At 51.2% G+C, this 20,427-nt stretch overlaps 2 protein-coding genes across 6 annotated transcripts; one reads left to right on the forward strand and one right to left on the reverse strand.

The window, feature by feature from the left end:
* Positions 1-5,255: 5,255 nt before the first annotated feature.
* IRGQ (immunity related GTPase Q) lies at positions 5,256-9,664 on the reverse strand. Of its 2 annotated transcripts, none has more exons than XM_030912906.1 (3): positions 9,423-9,664; positions 8,230-8,761; positions 5,256-6,793 (listed from the first exon to the last, which is right to left on the reverse strand). In XM_030912906.1, exons 2-3 carry the CDS (start codon positions 8,757-8,759, stop codon positions 5,398-5,400), a joined length of 1,926 nt encoding a protein of 641 aa, XP_030768766.1. In that variant the 5' UTR covers positions 8,760-8,761; positions 9,423-9,664; the 3' UTR covers positions 5,256-5,397. The 2 variants fall into 2 exon arrangements, with proteins under 2 accessions (XP_030768766.1, XP_010370734.1); XM_010372432.2 differs by having other exon boundaries at positions 9,403-9,664.
* A 195-nt stretch (positions 9,665-9,859) lies between these two features.
* ZNF576 (zinc finger protein 576) lies at positions 9,860-13,420 on the forward strand. Of its 4 annotated transcripts, none has more exons than XM_010372433.2 (3): positions 9,860-10,166; positions 10,509-10,608; positions 12,247-13,420. In XM_010372433.2, the coding sequence occupies exons 2-3, from the start codon at positions 10,524-10,526 to the stop codon at positions 12,672-12,674; spliced, it is 513 nt and encodes a 170-aa protein (XP_010370735.2). In that variant the 5' UTR covers positions 9,860-10,166; positions 10,509-10,523; the 3' UTR covers positions 12,675-13,420. The 4 variants fall into 4 exon arrangements, with proteins under 4 accessions (XP_010370735.2, XP_010370736.2, XP_010370737.2 ...); XM_010372434.2 differs by having other exon boundaries at positions 10,512-10,608; XM_010372435.2 differs by having other exon boundaries at positions 9,860-10,044.
* The last annotated feature ends 7,007 nt before the right edge of the window (positions 13,421-20,427 follow it).

Genomic DNA, 20,427 nt, shown 5'->3' on the forward strand with positions numbered 1-20,427 from the left:
TGGTTCCCCACTGCAGTGGACACAAATCCCTCCATCATTATTCAGGAATGTATGGAACTCTGCTGTGGTGATGAGGTTGTCTCGTCCACTCACCCGTTTTCCATGCCTGTTCTGCTTCTGATGGCAATGCCAAAATTCATCATACATTTCCTTGAATTCCTGCCTCCAAGGGTCTTCCAGCCCTGTGGTGCCATGCAGACACACTCCAATGGTGGCCAGTGATCTGTCTACAAGGGAGTCTTAGTCTTTTCTCCTTGGATGCTCCCAGAGACAGATGCCTATCAACAACCTTATGCCTTCACAAAGACTAAAATTCAATCCCATCGAAAGTCATGATTTAAAAGGCGACCACCCCCAAAATAAGTCATAATACTCAAGCATGTCAATATATACAACGATGTAAACACAACCAATCTACAACTATATCAACACAACCAGCACTCCTCTATGGGCACAGACACACACACAAAATTGTCTTGCTTTCTCAGATATGATCTCTGGCATGACTCCTGCTGGCATGAGGGCAGAGGAAATTGAGAGCAGCAAAGCATATAGCAGTGATGTCAGAGGGGACCAAATCAGAGACAGAGTCAAAGTGGCAGAAAAATGAGAAGCACACTCCAAGCAAAGGCATGGGGGTGAGACAAAGGCGCCCGGACTGGAGCCATCTTGGTGCTGCCCAGGGGTGGGTGGCACTCATGTTTGAGCGCCCTGTGTTGGCTTTTTAGGAAAGGATGCACTGTTATGTGTGTGTATGCATGTTGTATGCATGCATATACATACACACGCTGAATTCTCACCATAACCATGTGAGGTAGATGCCATTTGTGGAGTGACTTGCCCAAGTCAGTAGAAGGACTATCTGCCCCTAGAGCTAGATTGATAGAATTTTCTATGTTGATGGAAGTATTCTGTACCTGCACTGTCCAATACTGTAGCCACTAACCACATGTGGCTACTCAGTATTAATGTTGCACTACTGCCAACGAAACATAGAATTTTAAGTTTTATTTACTCTTAATTGAACAGCTGAGGCCAGGTGTGGTCACCCATGCCTGTAATACCAGCACTTTGGAAGGCTGAGGTGGGAGGATCACTTGAGGCCAGGGGTTCAAAACCAGATTGGTGGCGGGCGTGGTGGCTTACGTATGTAATCCTAGCACTTCAGGAGGCTGAGGTGGGTGGATCGACTGAGGTCAGGAGTTCAAGATGAGCATGGCCAAAGTGGTGAAATCCCATCTCTAAGAAAAATGTCAAAATTAGCCAGGCATGGTGGCACACACCTGTAGTCCCAGCTACTCAGGAGGCTGATGCAAGAGAATCAGTTGAACCTGGGAGGCAGAGGTTGCAGTGAGCCAAGGTCATGCCCACTGCACTCCAGCCTGGGTGACAAAGTGAGACTCTGTCTCAAAACAAAACAAAACAAACAAAACAAAACAAAAACACCCACCAGCTTGGTCAACGTAACAAGACTCGCATCTCTACTTAAAAAACATTGATATTTGGCCAGGCGCAGTGGCTCACACCTGTAATCCCAGCACTTTGGGAGGCCGAGGTGGACGGATCACAAGGTCAGGAGATCAAGACCATCCTGGCTAACACAGTGAAACCCCGTCTCTATTAAAAAATACAAAAAATTAGCCGGGCGTGGTGGCGGGCGCCTATAGTCCCAGCTACTCGGGAGGCTGAGGCAGGAGAATGGCGTGAACCCGGGAGGCGGAGCTTGCAGTGAGCCGAGATCGCACCACTGCACTCCAGCCTGGGCGACAGAGCAAGACTTCATCTCAAAAAAAAAAAAAAAAAAAATTGACACCCATCTCAGTTTTTGGAAAACTATTATATAATTGGAACAACTTGGATATGTGAATCTACTTCTCCAACTATGAATTTTATGAAATTGATGGTGGCATGTGCCTGTAATTCCAGCTACTCAGCAGGCTGAGGCAAGAGAATCACTTGAACCTGGGAGGCGGAGGCTGCAGTGAGCCGAGATATTGCCACTGCACTCCAGCCTGGGTGACACAGTGAAGCTCCATCTGAAAAAAAAAAAAAAGGAAAGAAAAGAAAAGAAAACTTAAAATGACATATGTGGCTTGCATTTTGCTTCTACTGGACAGTGCTGCCCTGCACCTCTCCTATTCCATCACGTGGCTGACATGCCTGATTGCAGGGCTTAGACACTAATATGAGAGGGTAAAGAGGTGTAGTGGATATTACAGATATGGATGAATATTCTTCCCCTAAAGTTGAAAGAGCTTTCATGGAAATGCCTGGAGCCATTCAGTATAGAACCAAGTGCTCTTCCCCATGGTACATATCTCAACTTTGATGGGACAAATTATGTCAGCAGTGGGGGAGACAGTGGTAACATCCCTTGAGTATCTCCCCTTGGATCAGTTACCCTTGTCTTCAGCTTCTAAGCGAGACAGGATCTCAAAACTCTTGAAGCTTCTTGTCCAGCTCTTTCCATTTCACAGATGGGAAAATAAGGCACTGTCCAAGTAACACACAGTGACAGTGGCAAAGTTGTGCTTGCTTCCCAGGCCCCTGACCTCAGACAAGGGTGTTCTCTCCAATTAAATGCTTGTTTCTCCTTATCTTGCTCCATTTTCCTATCTTGTGGCAAGAGATCAACAATCGAAATTCCAATCCTAGTTCTGACACTGATCAATGAAATAAACATGTAGGCTGGGTGTGGTGGCTCACACCTGCAATCCCATCAAGGCAGGAGGATCACTTGAGGCCAGGAGTTCAACACTAGTGTGAGCTACAAAGCTAGACTCCGTCTCTACAGAAAATTTGGTGCTGTGTACCTACAGTCCCAGCTACTCTGTAGGCAGAGGTGGGAGGATCATTTGAGCCCAGGAGTTGGAGGTGGCACTGAGCCACGATCATCCCACTGCATTCCAGCCTGGGCAACAGAGCAAGACCCTGTCTCTAAAATAATATTAATAATAATAATAGTAAAAAATATTTACGAAGCACCTATTGTATCAGTCACCTATTGTTCTAGATGCTGGGGGAACAACAGAGAAGAGGACAGGCAATGGGTCAAAAGCCAATAAACAGGTAAATAAATAAGATCATTTTTGACAGTAATAATTGCTACAAGGAAACTTAACTGGCCGAAATGAATGGGGGGATGTGAGCTACTTCAGATAGGGTGGTCAGAGAGGGGAAGGCCTCCCTGAGGGGATATGTGAGCTGAGATCTGACTGAACAGGAAGGCTTGAGAGTAGAACAGGAAGTTGTGAATAGGGCCTTGAAGGAAAGAGAACAGCAGGTGCAAGGGTCCCCAGGCAGGACTCAAGGTGGCCACTCAGGCATCAGAAAGAAAGTCAGGTGGGCATGATGGCTCACACGTGTAATCCCAGCACTTTGGGAGGCTGAGGCGGGTAGATCACCTGAGGTCAGGAGTTTGAGACCAGTCTGGCCAACAGGGTGAAACCCCTTCTCTACTCAACTACAAAAATTAGCCAGGTGTGGTGGCACATGCTTGTCATCTCAGATACTTGGGAGGCTGAGGCAGGAGAATCGCTTGAAGCTGGGAGCAGGAGATTGAAGTGAGCCGTGATCACATCCCTGTACTCCAGGCTGTGTGACAGGGCAAGACTCCATCTCAAAAAAATAAAAAATAAAAAAAAGAAGGAAAGCCTATCAGGCTGGACAGGAGTGGGAAGGGGCAGGGAATGAGAATAAGCAAGGGCCAGACCCTCAGGGCCTCAAGCCTGCCCTCTCTGGACTTTGCTCTTTCTGTCTACAACAAAAGGAATTCTATCACTTGGATTCTCAGATCCTCCTTCTTCGTTTTTGACACTGAAGAATTCTGTAACCTGCAGCTTTTCCCCTACATGTGGCTAGCAGCCTAGAACATTCCAGGCACTGTGGTTTCTGCCTTTGCTTCATTCACTCCTGGCATATTCCCATGGTCTCGAATGCCTGGCCACCCATTTGGTGGGCCCCTGGCTCAGTGCAGTACCCTCTATGTACACCAGAAAGCAGAGTCTCTTGGGGATACCTGAGGTGTCCATACAGAAGTGTTTGGACCAATGCAGCAGTACAGCTGCTCTTCCAAAAAGGAAGTTGCACAAAACACCAAGGCCAGAAAAGGTTACAGTTAAATGACAGGAGAAACCAAGGCCAAAAAAAGAGAGAAACAGACTCTTTTCCTAAAGAAAAGAGAAGAGAAACAGACTCCCCAGAGATCATCTGAATTGCTCAGCACCTAGAAGATGAAGGCAGTCATATCTCTTCCCAGTCACACTCACAGAGCCAGTTGCCGGGATCCCAATACAAGGTTTGGAGGAGCTGTCTCTGAGGTATTCTTTCCTGCCCTTCCACACCCAGAAGGCCTCATTCCTGGTCCCTGGCTACTTCTAGAGCCCACCATGCCCAGACCTCTTACCCACCTCACCTCATTTTTGTAGGACCACCCTCCCTACATACTTTTGGAGGGCAATTATAGAAACCCATCCACTCCCCAGGAGAGATCAAGAAGTCTCCAGCTTTCTCCCACAAGCCCCCTGATCCGTCCTCCAGATGCAGACCTCCCCTTACCCAAGAATTAGGAACTAAGGTCCACAGCCATCTTAGAACCCTGGAGTCTGAGACCCCGGAGGCCTCCGCCACCCCATCAAGACTCAAAACCCACTGCTCCTTGGGGACCTGTGTGCAGGCTTTTTCCCCCAGAGAAACGTAGACCCTGTTTCCCTCTGAGGCTCTAAAGCCCAAGAGTTCCAGCTCCCTGGGGCGCTCAGGTCTCCCTCCCCTATACTGGAGTTTAGGTACCAGTCATGGACACCTCCCCACCAGTTAGGAAACAGGACTTCTACTCCCCTCCCCTGGAGGACTAAACATCCAGTAACTCCAGTTTCTACTCCCTAGGAGACAAAGACATAGTCCCTGCTAGACTCTGGGCCACCAACTCCCTTCAGGACAGAAGGGTCTGGATGTCATGCACCATGGTTCCCAAAGAAATCAGGATTCCTGGCAGGGCACGGTGGCTCATGCCTGTAATCCTAGCAGTTTGGGAGGCCTGGGCGGGTGGATCGCCTGAGGTCAGGAATTCAAGGGCAGCCTGGCCAACAGGCTACTAAAAACACAAAAATTAGCCAGGCTTGGTGGCAGGCACCTGTAATTCCAGCTACTCGGGACGCTGAGGCAGGAGGATCGCTTGAACCTGGGAGGCGGAGGTTGCAGTGAGCCGAGATCGCGCCATTGCACTCCAGCCTGGGCAACAAGAGACTCCGTTTCAAAAAAAAAAAAAAAAAAAGAAAGAAATAAAAAGAAAGAAAAGAAATTAGGATTCCTGTCCCCCAGACTCTTTGAATCCAGGTGATGAGAAGTCACACATCCCAGCTAGAAATCAGAGTCCACATCCATTTCAAGCACCCAGGATTAAGCCCAGGCATTCCCTGCCAGAGTCTGGACACTCAAGCCCCCTCCCACCTCACACTGGGCAGGCTCAGGGGGTGCCAGCACAGCCTCAGCATCAGCCCGCATCTCATCCAGAGCCTGCAGCAGTACGCCGTGAGCCGCTCGGTAGCCCAGGCCACCTGTCGCCGCTGCGCCACCCGCAGGCCACAGGAAGGAGAGAGCACCCAGTGCTGCACCCCCAGCAGTGCCCTCGCCCGCCCAGGCGCCCAGCCTTGCTTCGACCTCGGCGCGCGTCACCGGGCCTGGGAAATGAGCGCGCGCTGCCAGCTCCCCAGGAGCCAGGCCCAGGGCACGCTCACGTCGAGCCAGTGCCGCGGGTTCCAGTCCCAGGCCCCGTCGCCACTCCGCCAGCTGACCCCGCAGAAGTGCCACGTCGCATGCCCAGCCCAGCCCTGGGAGTGGTGCCGCCGCCGCTGCCAGACTAGCCAGCAGAGCTGGCCTCCACGCCCCGGCTCGCAACGCTGCAGCCTTGGTTCGGGCAGCGCTGGGAGATGCTGGTGGCAGTGCCAGCAGCAGCGCCCCTGCCTGGGCTGGGGGGAGCGCTCGCCGCAGCCATTCGCATAGCCCTGGGAGTCCACCAGGCCGTAGGGGGAACACTGGCGGCGGTGCCTCCTCCAACACCTCCCACGTCTCGTCCTCCGGGCTTAACACGGCGGCCCGCTCTGAGTCGCCACCACCTGATTTCTTCATGCCGACAACCTGCTGCAAACCCTCGCTGCCAGCTTTCCCAGGACCTTCCCCGCTGCCTGCTTTCTGCGATCCAGCGCTACATTTCTCCCTTCCCTTACTGAGTGCATTCTCCAATCCCCCTCCGCCTGCGTTCTTTAAGCTCTCGCCGTTGGGTTTCTCCATCTTGCCTTCTCCCAGACACTCCGGATCCTCGCCCTCACCGTCTGTGCGCACGCAGACAAGAGGCGCATCTGGTAGCACCAAGGCCTGGACCTGGGCCCAGTCCTTCTCAGTGGGGGCCCCAGGGGTGACGAGGATGAGGGCGTCGTAGTGCGTTGGGTGAGAGGCTGCGGCCGCGGTGGTGGCAGTGCCCGTGGGGCCCAGAGGTACAGTCCAGAGCACCACATTCGGGCGCTCTGGAGCCGGGAAGGGAGTGGGCCCCGTGGGCACCGAAGCAGGCGCAGCACCTGGGTCGCCAGGATCCAATCCAAGCAGCATGTCCACCACAAGGCCCACGTCAGCCTTGCCGGCCACGGCCAGGTCTAGCCGTGCACTGCCCAGGCGCTCCAGGCCTGAGCGCACCCACGACAGCGCAGCCTCCAGGCCGCCGGTCTCAAAGGCCTCACGCACAGCCTCCAGCTCTGCTGCACCCAGCACCTCGAAGCCATCCTGGGCCGGGGGCAGGAGCCTGTGGGGACAAGAAGGGTCAGGGTCAAAGGCAGAAGAGGGGCTGGGTGACATGGACTGGGCTATGAATGACAAGGGCGGAGCTTTCCTAATGATCCCAGAATGGGGCAGGGATAGGAAAGGGAAGGGCCAGACTGATGGCACAGGCAAATAGAAACCAGATGGGGAGGGGCCATGATGATATGGGCGGGGCTTCAAGCAATAATGGAGTCTTGATTATCGGACGGGTGGACTTAAGGTCAGGTTTCCCACCCTAGCCTAAAATGGGGATTGGGATAAGACTTCCATGGAATACAGTGTTTGGGGGCGGGGCTTTTCCAAGGGTCGGCTGTGCTGGGTGGGACAAAGTTCACAGAGGGTGGGGCCTAGAACAAAGAATCCAACTGTATTGTGGCCTGAACACAAGTCCAGCACTATTTGAGACAGACAAGGTCGCCAAGGCACTCTTTTCAGAGGCTGGGCCTAAGGAGGGTCAGTGAGGGGAGAAATTTCATCTACTAGTTCTTACCAAGGGGGAGTGGCTAAGGTGACTCCCTGCCAGGTGAAGCTAAGGAAAAAAGATGATAGTGTACTGGGACAAGGGGCTGTCCCTCTCTGAGCCTCATTTTAAAGTCTGTAAAATGAGGAGGCTGGCAGGTGGTAGAGCAAATTCAGGAGGTAGCCAGCAAGTGGGCATAGAAATGAGAGGGAGCTGGAGAAAGGAGGTGGATGAGGATGCCCCAAGATAATAAAGCTCATTGCTGGGGTGGCTTTAGGTCACTTGAAAACCAAACTGATGGTGGGGAGGGCTCAAGGATTAGAGTTGTCAGGTAAAATCTTCCAGGGGGCTGGGCAGAATGTCTCACGCCCATAATCCCAGCACTTTGGGAGGCCAAGGAAGGCGGATCACCTTGCTTGGGGCAGGGCCTAGAAAAAGGAGCCTCAGGGCCCCAGCAGATAAAGTGTTAAGATTTTCCCTTTTAATCCTAGGGCTTTGGGAAGCCTGGGTGGGGGCATGGCTTGAGGCCAGGAATTTAAGACCAGCCTGGGGAAACAGTGAGATCCTGTTTTGCAGCCTGTCCTATTAGCTACTCTGGAGGCTGAGGCAGGAGAATCATTTGAGTCCAGGAGGTGGAGGCCCTCAGTGAGCTAGGATCATGGCACTGCACTCCAGCCTGGGCGACAGAGTGAGACCCTGTCTCAAAAAAAAAAGGCCGGGTGTGGGGGTTCACGCCTGTAATCCTAGCACTTTGGGAAGCTGAGGTGGGAGTATTGCTTAAGGCCAGGAGTTCAAATTCAACCTAGTCAACGTAAGGAGACCCTGAACCTCCGGGAAAAAAATAATAATAATAGAGCTAAGCCTTGCCCCAAACTCACTGGGGGAGGGATCTCATGGACCTCAAATAGGACCTAGGTGTGTAGGGTCTCAACTAAGGAACCAAGCCAGAAAGCACTCACCTCCGCAGCGCTTCTGCCTGGTTCTGCAGCGCCGCCCGGAGGCGCTCTAGCTCCTCGCAACCATCGCTGCTGCCGCAGTTCGCCGGTAGCACAAACAGATCCGCAGCTCCCAACCCCGCGCTGTTCAGCAGAGCTGCTGTCTGATCACGGGCCTGGGCTGCAGTCTGTGAATCCCCAGGACGGAGGTTCCGCACAGCCAGCAGCGGGGTCCCTCGGGCCAGAGCGGCCCGCGCTGCCTCTCCCAGGGCTGCAGCCAAGGGTTCCCCGTTCCCCTCGGGTCCGGGCAGCACCAGTACCAGCACGTTGGCTTCCGCCGCCCAGGGCCCCGGCGCCGCGGGTGGGCAGCTCAGCTCGCCCAGAAAAAGGCCTGGGCCCGCAGCTCTTAGGCTGGGGACCCCGGAGTCCGGCCGTCCCTCGGGGGCCTCGAGCGTCTCCACATCCTTGTCGCACAGCGATGCGATCAGCGCGGACTTCCCCAAGCCAGGAGGCCCCAGGAACAAGGCGGTCACGTCACCCTGCGGCGGAGGCATGGCTGGAAAGCAACGGGTGGAGAAGACCTGGGTCAGGGAGCACCTAGCCTTTTCCTTTCCTAGCCGCCCCACTCGGAACCCAGGCCTCAGTCCTCCCCCCGGTCCCCTTCGGTTCTTGAGTGTCACTCTCCAGGACCTAAAAAATCCAGAGCCCAGACCCTATTCCCCAGGGATTCCAGGCGTCCTGTCTGTCCGCCCTCTTTCTAGATGGAAACGTTTCCCTTTCTGCTTCAAAAACTCTGAAATCAGGCGCGGTGGCTCATGCCTTAAATCCCAGTGCTTTGGGAGGCCGAGGCGGGAGGATCGCTTGAGGCCAGGAATTCGAAACCAGCTTGGTCAACATGTGGGACTCTGGTAGAGTCTCCGTCTCTACAAAAAATAAAATTTAGCCGGGCCATGGTGGCGTGCGCCGGTAGCCCCAGCTACTCGGAAGGCCGCGGCGGGAGGATCGCTTGAGCCCAGGAGTTGGAGGCTGCAGTGGGCAGTGATCACACCATCGCACTCCAGCCCAGGCGACAGAGCAAGGCACTCTCTCAAAAATAAATAAATAAAAATAAAACCTCAGAAATCTGGCTTCCAGTCCCTCCCCCCTTGGACACATTGTTATTTTTAACCTTCCCCTTCCCCCGTCCACATCACCAACCGAGCAAAAAGCCGACCCACGGGAGAGCGCAGTCGGTGGCGGTGGCTCAGCAGCTGAGAAGCCCGACCCCTGGGCCGCAGCGGACGCAGGCCGAAGAGGCCAGGGCGCAGTGATTTAGAGATGCCGGGATGCGTCCCAGTAGCTTTAACCTGACGTCACTCCCTCTTCCAAGGGGGTGTGTCTTGGAAGCGAGACCGCAGAGACCCAGCCCTTCGCAGCGCCTGCGCAGAACGGCCGAAGTGCTCACGCCCCTCTTCGGCGGCCTTGGGGCCTCGAACAATGAAGGAGTCAACGCGCCTGCGCGCCACGAGCACCTACCCAGACATGCGCAAAAAGCTTCGGTACCTACGCCGCGGGAGGCTGAACGTCATCATAACGCACCATAGTGCAGAGAAGGACCCCTCCCGTTATTTTTGAGGACCGGACTGGTGCGACTATACTACTGCCGGATGGCAAATCCGGGATCTCGGCTCCGAGAGGCTCATCTGGCAAAAGGGCGCGGAAACCACGGGGGCCCTGAGACTGAGTGGGCCCTATCCCACGTCTCTCTGGGTGGCGGCGCTGTAGCGAGCGACTGACAGGCGCAGCGAAAGGCAGCCCTCTGCTGTACTGAGGAAAACTGAGGCCTGGGAGCAGGAACCTGTAGGCAGCGCTTGAGGGTAGCGGGATAGCAGCTGCTAGTGCGCGTGGGAGGCGGGGGCTCTGGGCGGAACAAAAATCACAGGATGTCAGAGGATGTTTCCCGGGAAGAACTGGGATAAAGGGTGGGTATTACTATCTGCCTCAAGACACTTGAGACTGGGATGACGCTGGTGTCAAAGATCAAGACTCCCACGCCGAGTTCAGGGAGTTAGTTTGATGCAGCAGGTCATAGGTCACACCAGTGAAAAGACTCTGAGTCCCAAACCCAGGAAGTCTTTTTGGGAGGTCTGAAGCTTCTCTTAGCAAGAACTCCATCAATTAGAGTTCAAGGAGATAGTATGTCGTAGGGGTCAAAGGCAGGCAAGGAGAGCCTCTGGCGATGTCAAAGGTCATAGACTTAGGGTGCCCTCTAAGACTGGTAACAGATGAACAGCTTCACTCATGCACGCTCCTCTCCTGACTAGAAGGGTCCCAACACCATGGAGGACCCGAACCCTGAAGAGAACATGAAGCAGCAGGATTCACCCAAGGAGAGAAGTCCCCAGAGTCCAGGAGGCAACATCTGTGAGTACACATGGCTGGCTGGCTAGAGGAGGGTGGGGTGCAGGAGCTGATGCTAAGAAGATCTCTGTGGCACTTCACTGTCATAGGCGCCAGAGTTTTGCCTGTTGAGAAGGGGCTGTAATGGTCCCTGAGCTGCCCTAGCAGGAAGTGCATCTCCTCACACCGGCTTATGTGGCCAGAGTACTCACCCTCCTCTGGCCACATAAGCAGGATTGCAATGCTTATGCATTCAGAGGGATAGGGTGGCTTCCAAGAGAGGCTTGGGTTCAAGATGTGGCTGGGAATGGTTCTATTGGGAGAAGAGCCCCAAGATTTAGGTCCCAACTCTGCCCTAGACTTTCAGTGCAACTTGGGCCTTGGTTTCCCTGACTGTCAAAAGAGGGTGGCACTACCCACCTCACAGGGTGGTTATGGGATTAACTGCAGCAAAAGGGAAAGCTAGGGGTTAATGATGGTAGCCAGTTTGCCATGTAATAGCAACACCTCCTGCTGTTTTATTATGAGCTAGGTGTATTTATTCTCATATTATGAATGATTTTAACATTCATTATCTCATTCAGTCCTTCTAATAATAGGCCCTTTAAACTGGGAACTGAGGCAGAGAGAGGTATTTGTAACAAGAGCTGTAGTCTCAATGCCCTTGAGCCTGAGACTACCCGAAACAAACGTGCAGTTGAACACGTTGGGTTTATTTCTCACTGCAATAAAGAACACACACCATGGGGGAACTGTGGGGTGTCTCACTAAGAGTGGTAAAAACGACATAGGATTTGGGCTTGTGGGTGGTGATTTTGGGGAATGTGCGAGCAAAATTGTTTTGCTGTGGATTGGATGCTACCAGGAAGCAGGAGCAATTCTGTGATTGGCTATCGTAACAAATCTTATCCAGAAGGAGGAAGGAAGAAGGCAAGGCTCAAGCTCTGACTGATAAAGCAGCAGCAGACATTCACATTAGCCAGGATAGGAGGATGTTTGGTCATTTTTCTGCTTGGACAGCATTCATATTTTGTCTGTGCTCAGACATTATTATGATGTAGTCTTGTCTTGATTCATTCTAGTCACAGCATGACCTTGTCGGTCCTTGATATTCTGTGAAAATTTATGTTCAACAGAACACCAAAGTCTAGCTGTGAGTACCAGGCCAGATCCTGGATGTCGGGCTGGATTTCTCTGTTATCATTAGTCATAATTGCAAATGACTGTACAGCAATTCATTTATTCCTTCCAACAGTCCTATGGAGTAGATACTGTTATTAGCCCATTTTCCAGATAAGGAAACTGGTGTAATTGCCTAGGAAGTGGTGGAGCTGAGATTCAATCCCAGGCAGTCTGGCTCCAAAGTCTGTGCTGTAATCACCATACCCCTCTGTTGGGCAGGCTGACTGTCTGGGTTCCAACCCCGGCTCCACCATTTCCTTTCCTAGCCTCATGACTATGGGCAACTTGCCTAACCTCTTTGAATCTGTTTGCTCATCCGTAAAATAGGTCCAAGAACAGTTCTCCTGTTTGGTTGTCCAGCATTAGCATAGAACCTAGCACATAGCACACTCAATGTTAATTGTTGGTATGATTCTGGGGTTCAGGAGAGGTCCTGGAGACTCCTGCTGGCCTCCCCTGACCTCTCCGCACATCCCTCAGGCCACCTGGGGGCCCCGAAGTGCACCCGCTGCCTCATCACCTTTGCAGATTCCAAGTTCCAGGAGCGTCACATGAAGCGGGAGCACCCAGCGGACTTCGTGGCCCAGAAGCTGCAGGGGGTCCTTTTCATCTGCTTCACCTGCGCCCGCTCCTTCCCCTCCTCCAAAGCCTTAATCACCCACCAGCGCAGCCACGGTCCAGCCGCCAAGCCCACCCCACTGGTTGCAACCACTACTGCCCAGCCCACCTTCCCTTGTCCTGACTGTGGCAAGACCTTTGGGCAGGCTGCTTCTCTGAGGCGGCACCGCCAGATGCATGAGGCCCGTGCCCCTCCTGGCACCTTCGCCTGTACAGAGTGCGGTCAGGACTTTGCTCAGGAAGCAGGGCTGCATCAACACTACATTCGGCATGCCCGAGGGGAGCTCTGAGTGCAGCTTAAGCGTCTCCGTGGTGACAGGTGGCTCTGTGGCCGGTACGACTCACCCATGATATGGGGTGCAGGAATTCCGGGGGCCCTGAGGGATTTGCTTCCCTCTCCTGGGAAGGCAAAGGGCTCCTAATAAAGAGGACCCAGAAGATTCTCATTGAGAGCTTCAGTCTTTGGAGGACCCAGGACCTTCGTGAGACAGTGAAATCAGACAATAATGAGATCTTTCGTTAAAAAAAAAAAAAAGGGAATGGAGTGCGGGAGAGAAATGGTTTGTGTCTCCCTTATTCCCAGTTAAACACCTAGCTGCAGACTGTGTCATCACCCTTCATTCTTCCCAGATGGATGCCATGGGCGATGGGAGCAAATTGCCCTGGACCTTTGCCTGAATGGGGGCAGGGAAGGTGAGGTGTTGCTGGCCTGTAATGCCACCGGATGAGTTCCAGATGTGGAGCAACTTGGGCTTTTGGGGAAGGGGCAGCACAGTTGGGAGCTGGACCCCAATTGAGTGGAGGTGGCAACTGGAGTCCTTGTGTCTCTTTCCCACCCTCTGCCAACCTCACTCAGAGGGGCCATGGCACTAGATGGCACTAGTCCCCCGATAATTTATGTCTCGTTTAAATAATTTTGTATATCATTCTGGTCATGAAATATTTTTTCATATGTGTAGGTGAAATGGTATGAATAAGCTAACAGGAATAGTATCTAAAAACAGAAAACATCCATATTAAAATGTCTAAACAGGGAGCTCTGGCTTTTGAGTGGGAATTTCCAGAGAACATAAGGGTGTGGGCAGGTGGGGGAACTCAGGCCAGAGTTGGCCTCGCTTTGTGGGGAAACTGGTTTGGAATCAAACAGAGATACCTTCTGTTTCGGGTTTTATTTGGCCAACACTGGGAGATTTCCCATTAAGATCCTATTTTCAGCTCTCTTGAAAGGCCCAACCTAGGGTGACATTGTCAGCAGGGGCAGGGCAGAAGCTACAACAGGCTGGAGGGAACAGTGGGTGTCATCCTCAACTGGAGATGAGTCCCACCAGGCCAGTTTTACCCCCTTAGTTACCTGCCCTGCACTTGCAGACAATGGTCAATGCCCTGCATATAATACTTACAGACTCTGTGTATGTTGAGGGATGTTTTTAAAGCCCAGGTGAGGTGGATGTGGTAGACTGATCACTGTCTCTCAGTTTTTAGCTAGGCACATGGTAGCTGAAAAGACTACATTTCCCAGATTTCTTTGCAGCTAGATGTAGCCATGTGACTGATTCTGGCTAAATTCCTGGGTAGAACACTCAAGCTTAAGAAAGGGACGGCTGGGCACAGTGGCTCACACCTGTAATCCCAGCAGTCTGTGAGGCTGAGGCTGGTGGATCACCTGAAGTCAGGAGTTTGAGACTAGCCTGGCCAACATGGTGAAACCCCATCTCTACTAAAAATACAAAAATTAGTCAGGTGTGGTGGCATACACCTGTAACCCCAGCTACTTGGGAGGCTGAGGCAGGAAAATTACTTGAACTTGGGAGACAGGCTGCAGTGAGCCAAGATCATGCCACTGCACTTCAGCCTGGGTGACAGAGCGAGACTCTTTTTAAAAAAAAAAGAAAAGAAAGGGACGTACCTTTTTTCCACCTTCCTAACTGTAATACGGACATAGTATCCAGCCATCTCAGATCATAAGGACAAGAACGACACATGGGATGGCAGAGCAACAAGACAGCAGGAGCCTGGGTCTCTGGTCAATTTCAGGGAGCACAGCCACCATACCAGCCCACTTCCATATTGCTATCTAAGAAAGAAAGAAACTTCTAATTTAAGCCATCATTATTCTGGGTTTCTGTCACGTGCAACAGAATTTACAGCCTAAGACAGGGGTCTGCAAACTATGGCCAACTCTAGACTGCTGCCTGGTTTTGCAAATAAAATTTTATTTGAACACAGTTTTATACTCATTCACTTATGTATTGTTGATGGCTGCTTTTGCCTAGAACAGCAGATCTGCATAGTTGCATCAGAGATCTTATGGCCTCCAAAACTTAAAATAGTTACCATCTAGCCCTTTGCAGGAGAAGTTTGCCAACCCCTGGTCTAATAAGACATTCAACCTACTCTGAGTCTGGAAGCAGAAATTTCGATCCTGGGAACCACCACCTTTACCAGGTAGGTAGGGTATGTGTGTGTGTTTTGGGACAGGGCTACCCTGGATCTCTTTGCTGGGGTGACTTATAGGGAGACTGGTTGGAGTTAGTAGACCATCAGTTTTTTTCAAGATACCAACTTCATGAAGAGCCAAATATTTCCTCTGGCTCTTGGTGAACGCTCAGAAGTTTCCAACCCAGATATTTTCACACCACCCCCACAGTGGCTCCCCTAAACCCAAACCTAAGGATCTAATCCCACATGCTCTCCCAAGATAGCAGCCTGCCCAAGTACACTCTGGGCTTCCTGTTCTCTCCAGACGTCACAGATTCTCTAAATAGCATCACTGATGACTTCCACATTTTTATCTGCAGCCCAAACCCCAGACATAAGATATAACCATTTGAATAAACAAATGGAGATCTCAAACTTAAAATGGGTCAATATGACTTCTGCGGCCCGACCTGCACCACTGCCATCATGTTAGTAAAAAACTGTGCACTCTTTTAAATTCTTTTGAGTCTTGCTTTGTCTCCCAGGCTGGAGTGCAGTGACGTGATCTCAGTTTACTGAAGCCTCCGCCTCCTGGGTTCAGGCAATTTTCCAGCCCCAGCCTCCCGAGTAGCTGGGATTACAGGTGTGCACCACTATAACTGGCTAATTTTTGTATTTTTAATAGAGATGGGGTTTCACTACGTTGCTCAGGCTGATCTCTGACTCCTGGCCTCCAGTGATCCGCCTGCCTGGGCCTCCCAAAGTGCTGGGATTATAGGTGTGAGCCACTGCACCTGGCCTTCATTTTTTTTTTTTTCTTTTTTTTTCTTGAGACAGGGTCTCACTGTGTAGCTCAGGATAGAGTGCAGTGGCAAAATCTCAGCTCACTGCAGCCTTGACCTCCTCGGGCTCAGATGATCCTCCCACCTCCGCCTCCCACCCTATAGCTGGGACTATGGGTGTGCACTACTATGAACAGCTAATTTTTTGTAGAGATGGGGTTTCACCACGTTGTTTAGGCTGGTCTTGAACTCCTGAGCTCAATCCGCCCACCTCGATCTCCCAAAGTGCTAGGATTACAGGCGTGAGCCCCCGTTGTCTGGCTGACTTTCAGCCTTCTAACACCTATGTAACTATTCTCTGTATTAAATCCTCTTTGGGAAATGCCTGGCCTGATGCCATATCCTGAATGGGTGCTGGCTGAATGACCCAACTCCTGATTTATAGTGTCTCTTGTGATCCTTAGGAATATTTGCCAATGATGGAAATTCTCTGTATCTGTCCTTAGAAATCCTGTCTTAACGGCAGAAGACAGGATGGGGTGCTGCTCCAGGAAATAAAACCTATGATCACACTTATCCATGTGCTATAGTTAAATGTATGTATCCCCCTAATATTCATATGTTGGGAACCTAAGACCCCATGTGATAGTATTCAGATGTGGGGCCTTTAGGAGATTGCGAAGTCACAAGGGCTCTGCCCTCATGAACAAGATAAATGCCCTTATAAAAGGACCCAAGGGAAGTAGCTAGGCCTTCTCCCCTTCCATCTCTCCTTCCATCTGAGGACACAGCGTTCGTCCCTTTTTGCCACCTTCCACTGTGTAAGGTGCAGCAAGAAGGCACCAACTTGGAAGCAGAGAGCAACCCTTAATAAGACACCAAATCTGTTGGTTCCGAACTGGGACTTCCCAGTCTCCAGAACTATGAGGAATTAACCTTTGTTCTTTATGAATTACCCAGTGTCAGGTATTACGTTATAGTCGCACAAATGGACTGAGACACTGTTGTTTTAACGAGCCCGGAATTTCTGCTGATGATTCTGAGGTTCCATGATGCGAAGCTATAGTGGCTAGGAAAGTCTCAGTTCAGAGTGGATCAATGTCAGGTTTGGAGATTCTGGGATAAGAAATGTGGATTTTGAAAAATGCTTTGGTCTGAAATCCTGTAATAAGTGTCAAAAATGCAAATGTTGGCCGGACACAGTGAGTCACACCTGTAATCCCAGCACTTTGGGAGGCCAAGGCTGGTGGATCATTTGAGGTCAGGAGTTCGAGACCAGCCTGGCCAACATGGTGAAACCCCATCTCTACTAAAAATACAAAAATTACCCGGGGGTGGTAGTGCCGTGCCTGTGGTCCCAGCTACTCAGGAGGCTGAGGCATGAGAATCGCTTGAACCCAGAATGCAGAGGCTGCAGTTAGCTGAGATCATGCCACTACACTCCAGCCTGGGTGACACAGTGAGACTCCATCACAAAAACAACAACAACAAAAACCCAACATTAAAAAAAAAAAAAGCAGATGCTCTTCAGGGCCAAGCAGGCAGGATTGGGGTGTCCAGATGTGAGACAGTGGTGACCGGGCACATAAGAGTGAATGCCTCCCCTCCAGAAAGTGACTCCTACTCAGCACCAGCATCTGTCCCCATGGGATCGGGGATTCAGCAATACAGATCTTACGATTTTCAAGACAGTCCAGAAACTTAAAACTCAATAGCTCGGTGGAGACCAGCTATACTCTTGGAAGTCGGATGGCGGCAGTGGGTACTAGACTGTCATTTCTGGTGTGTGGCTTAGTGACTAAGAGTGGATGCGCCTGCATCCAGTTGTCTGGGTACAAACCAGGGCTCTGCAGCTTACTGGCTCTGTGACCTCTGGCAGGTAACTCAACCTCTCTGTGCCTCTGTTGTAGCAGTTTTTTTGTTTGTTTTTGTTTTGTTGTTGAGTTGGGAGTTTTGAGCCCAGGCTGGAGTGCAGTGGCGTGATCTCAGCTCACCGCAATCTCCGCCTCCCGGGTTCAAGCGATTCTCCTGCCTCAGCCTCCCGAGTGGCTGGGATTACAGGCATGTGCCACCATGCCCGGCTAATTTTAGTGCTGGGATTACAGGTGTGACCCACCATGCCTGGTCTCTCTCTTTTTTTTTTTTTTTGAGACAGAGTCTTGCTCTGTTGCCCAGGCTGGAGTGCAGTGGTGCGATCTGGGCTCACTGCAACCTCCGCCTCCCAGGTGCAAGCGATTCTCCTGCCTCAGTCTCCCAAGTAGCTGGGACAACAGGCACACGCCACCACACCCAGCTAAGTTTTTGTATTTTTAGTAGAGATGGGGTTTCACCTTGTTGGCCAGGCTGGTCTTGAACTCCAACCTCAGGCAATCCACCTGCCTTGGCCTCCCAAGGTGCTGAGATTACAGGCATGAGCAACCATACCTGGCCTGTTGTAGCAGTTATAAAATGGTCATACAAGTAGCCTCTAAAGATTATTATGAGCACTCAGATTACTATGAGGACTCAAGACTCAGAGAGAATGCCAAAGTCAGTATATGGTCCCTACGGCCTGGTTCTCTGCTACTTTCTGACCTCACCTCCTACCTGTCTTCCTCAGTTTCAGCCTCATGGCCCTGTGTCTTCTTCCCAAGCACCCCAACTGGGCTCCCACCTCAGGCCATTGCACTTACTCTCCCCGGACAGCCACAAGGCTCACTCCTGCCGCTTCTCTAAGTCTCTGCTCTGATGCCACCTCAGTGAAGCCTTCCCTGACCATCCTGCTTAAAACTGTAACCTTCACACACACAAGCTTCCCACCCTGTTCTTTTCTCCATAGCACTTAAGACTATCTAACATTTCATACAATTTGTATATTTTACTTAAACACTTGATTACTGTCTTCCCCATTATAACCTCCACGAAGGGAGGGTTTTTTTTTTTTTTCTTTTCTTGAGACGGAGTCTCGCTCTGTCGCCCAGGCTGGAGTGCAGTGGCACAATCTCGGCTCACTGCAACCTCTGCCTCCTGGGTTCACGCCATTCTCCTGCCTCAGCCTCCCGAGTAGCTGGGACTATAGGTGCTAGCCACTACGCCCAGCTAATTTTGTGTATTCTTTAGTAGAGACGGGGTTTCACTGTGTTAGCCAGGATGGTCTCGATCTCCTGACCTCGTAATCCGCCCGCCTCGGCCTCCCAAAGTGCTGGGATTACAGGAGTGGGCCACCGCGCCGGCCGGGAGGGGGTTTTTGTTCATTGTGTTCACTGCTACATTTCCAACTCCCAGAGCAGCGCCTGCCATCTCATAGGTGCTCAATAAATCATTGTTGGGTGAATGAGTAAATAAATAACAGCCCCTACCTTGTAAGGATCTGATGCGATTGTCCACATAAAGCACTGAGCCCAGGTCCACTGTGAGCGCTGACTTAATGATGGCCATTACAGTAATTCAGGTTCTATTCTTGAAGGTTCTTAGTTTCTAACCTTCTATGAGTTAACACATGTAAAGCGCCTTAGAACAGGGCTGGTTGCCCAGTAAATTCTCCGTTAATGATAGCTATTATTATAATTAGGCTTCTATTTTCAAAGTAGCTTCAGTGCCAAGCTTCTGTGAATTATGAATTATACTTCCCATCTCAGAGCCCAAGCCCAAGTTTTGGCAAGGCTGTAAAGAGCTGATCCTCTGCTACCCTTCGACCTCATCCCTACAGCTCTGGCTTCCTTGGCACACCAGGCAGGCTCCTCTGGCCTGGAGTGTTCTTCCACATTGATGTACATGGCTCCCCCCAGCTTCAGATCTGTCGCCTTCTCAGGGAGGACTACACTCTTTAAAATTGCAGCCTCCTTCCAGAACAGTTCTCCCTTCAGTCCTTTTTAAAAATTTTTTGTTGGGACAAATTCTTGCCATCACCCAGGCTAGAGTGCAGTGAGCAGTGGCATAATCACAGGTCACTGAAGCCTCAACCTCCAAGGCTCAAGCGATCCTCCCACCTCAGCTTCCTGAATAGCTAGCTAGGACCACAGGCATGCACCACCATGCCCCGCTAATTTAATTTTTTGTAGATGGGGTCCCACTGTGTTGCCCAGGCTGGCCTCAAGAATCTTCCCACCTCAGCCTCCCAAAGAGCTGGAATTATAGGCGTGAGCTACTGGCGTCCCTTCAGTTTTTTTTTTTTTTTGGAGACAGGGTCTCATTGTTGCCCAGGCTGGAGTGCAGTGACATGATCACCACTCACTGCAGCCTTGACTTCTCAGGCTCCAGCAATCTTCCCATCTAAGCCTCCCCAGTAGCTGGGACTATAGCCATGCACCATTGTTAGCCTAGGTAATTTTCTGTATTTTGTAGAGATGGGGTTTTGGCATACTGCCCAGGCTGGTCTCGAACTCCTGCGCTCAAGCGATCCGCCCACCTCAGTGCTGGGATTTCAGGAGTGAGCCACCATACCGGGCCTCCTTTCAGTGCTTTATTGTTCTCACGGCATTTATCAGCACCCGGCATATGCTGTATCTTACTTGTTTATGTCTGTCTTCACCAGCAGCCTCTACCCACTCCCATGTAAGCTCCATGAGGACAACGATTTTATTTTATTCACTGGTGTGTTCCCAATGCTTAGCACACAGCAGGTACTCAAAAATATTTGTTAAATGAATTAATGGATCACAATCCCTATCTCACAGGGTTATTCTAAGAAGCTGATAATCTCATGCAAATTAAGTGCAGCACTCTAAGTGCTCGGAAAATGGCAGCTGTAATTATCATTAAGGTTCTATTTTTGTAAGTTCCTAGATGCACCATTTCTATGAGTCAATATATATAAAGCCCTTGGACTGGCACCAGACACCCAGGAAGCGCTGAGGAAGCGTAG

Source organism: Rhinopithecus roxellana, chromosome 12 (genome assembly GCF_007565055.1).
Source record: "Rhinopithecus roxellana isolate Shanxi Qingling chromosome 12, ASM756505v1, whole genome shotgun sequence".
In the NCBI taxonomy this organism is placed as follows: Eukaryota; Metazoa; Chordata; class Mammalia; order Primates; family Cercopithecidae; genus Rhinopithecus; species Rhinopithecus roxellana.

What these genes read in the sequence shown, in the direction of transcription:
- IRGQ (XM_030912906.1), bottom strand. Translation starts at nt 8,759, where the DNA reads ATGCCTCCGCCGCAGGGTGACGTGACCGCCTTGTTCCTGGGGCCTCCT. An exon ending in CAGGCAGAAGCGCTGCGGAG is followed by an intron (nt 6,794 to 8,229) that starts GTGAGTGCTTTC and finishes TTGTCCCCACAG; the next exon opens with GCTCCTGCCCCCGGCCCAGG.
- ZNF576 (XM_010372433.2), top strand. Translation starts at nt 10,524, where the DNA reads ATGGAGGACCCGAACCCTGAAGAGAACATGAAGCAGCAGGATTCACCC. An exon ending in GAGTCCAGGAGGCAACATCT is followed by an intron (nt 10,609 to 12,246) that starts GTGAGTACACAT and finishes CACATCCCTCAG; the next exon opens with GCCACCTGGGGGCCCCGAAG.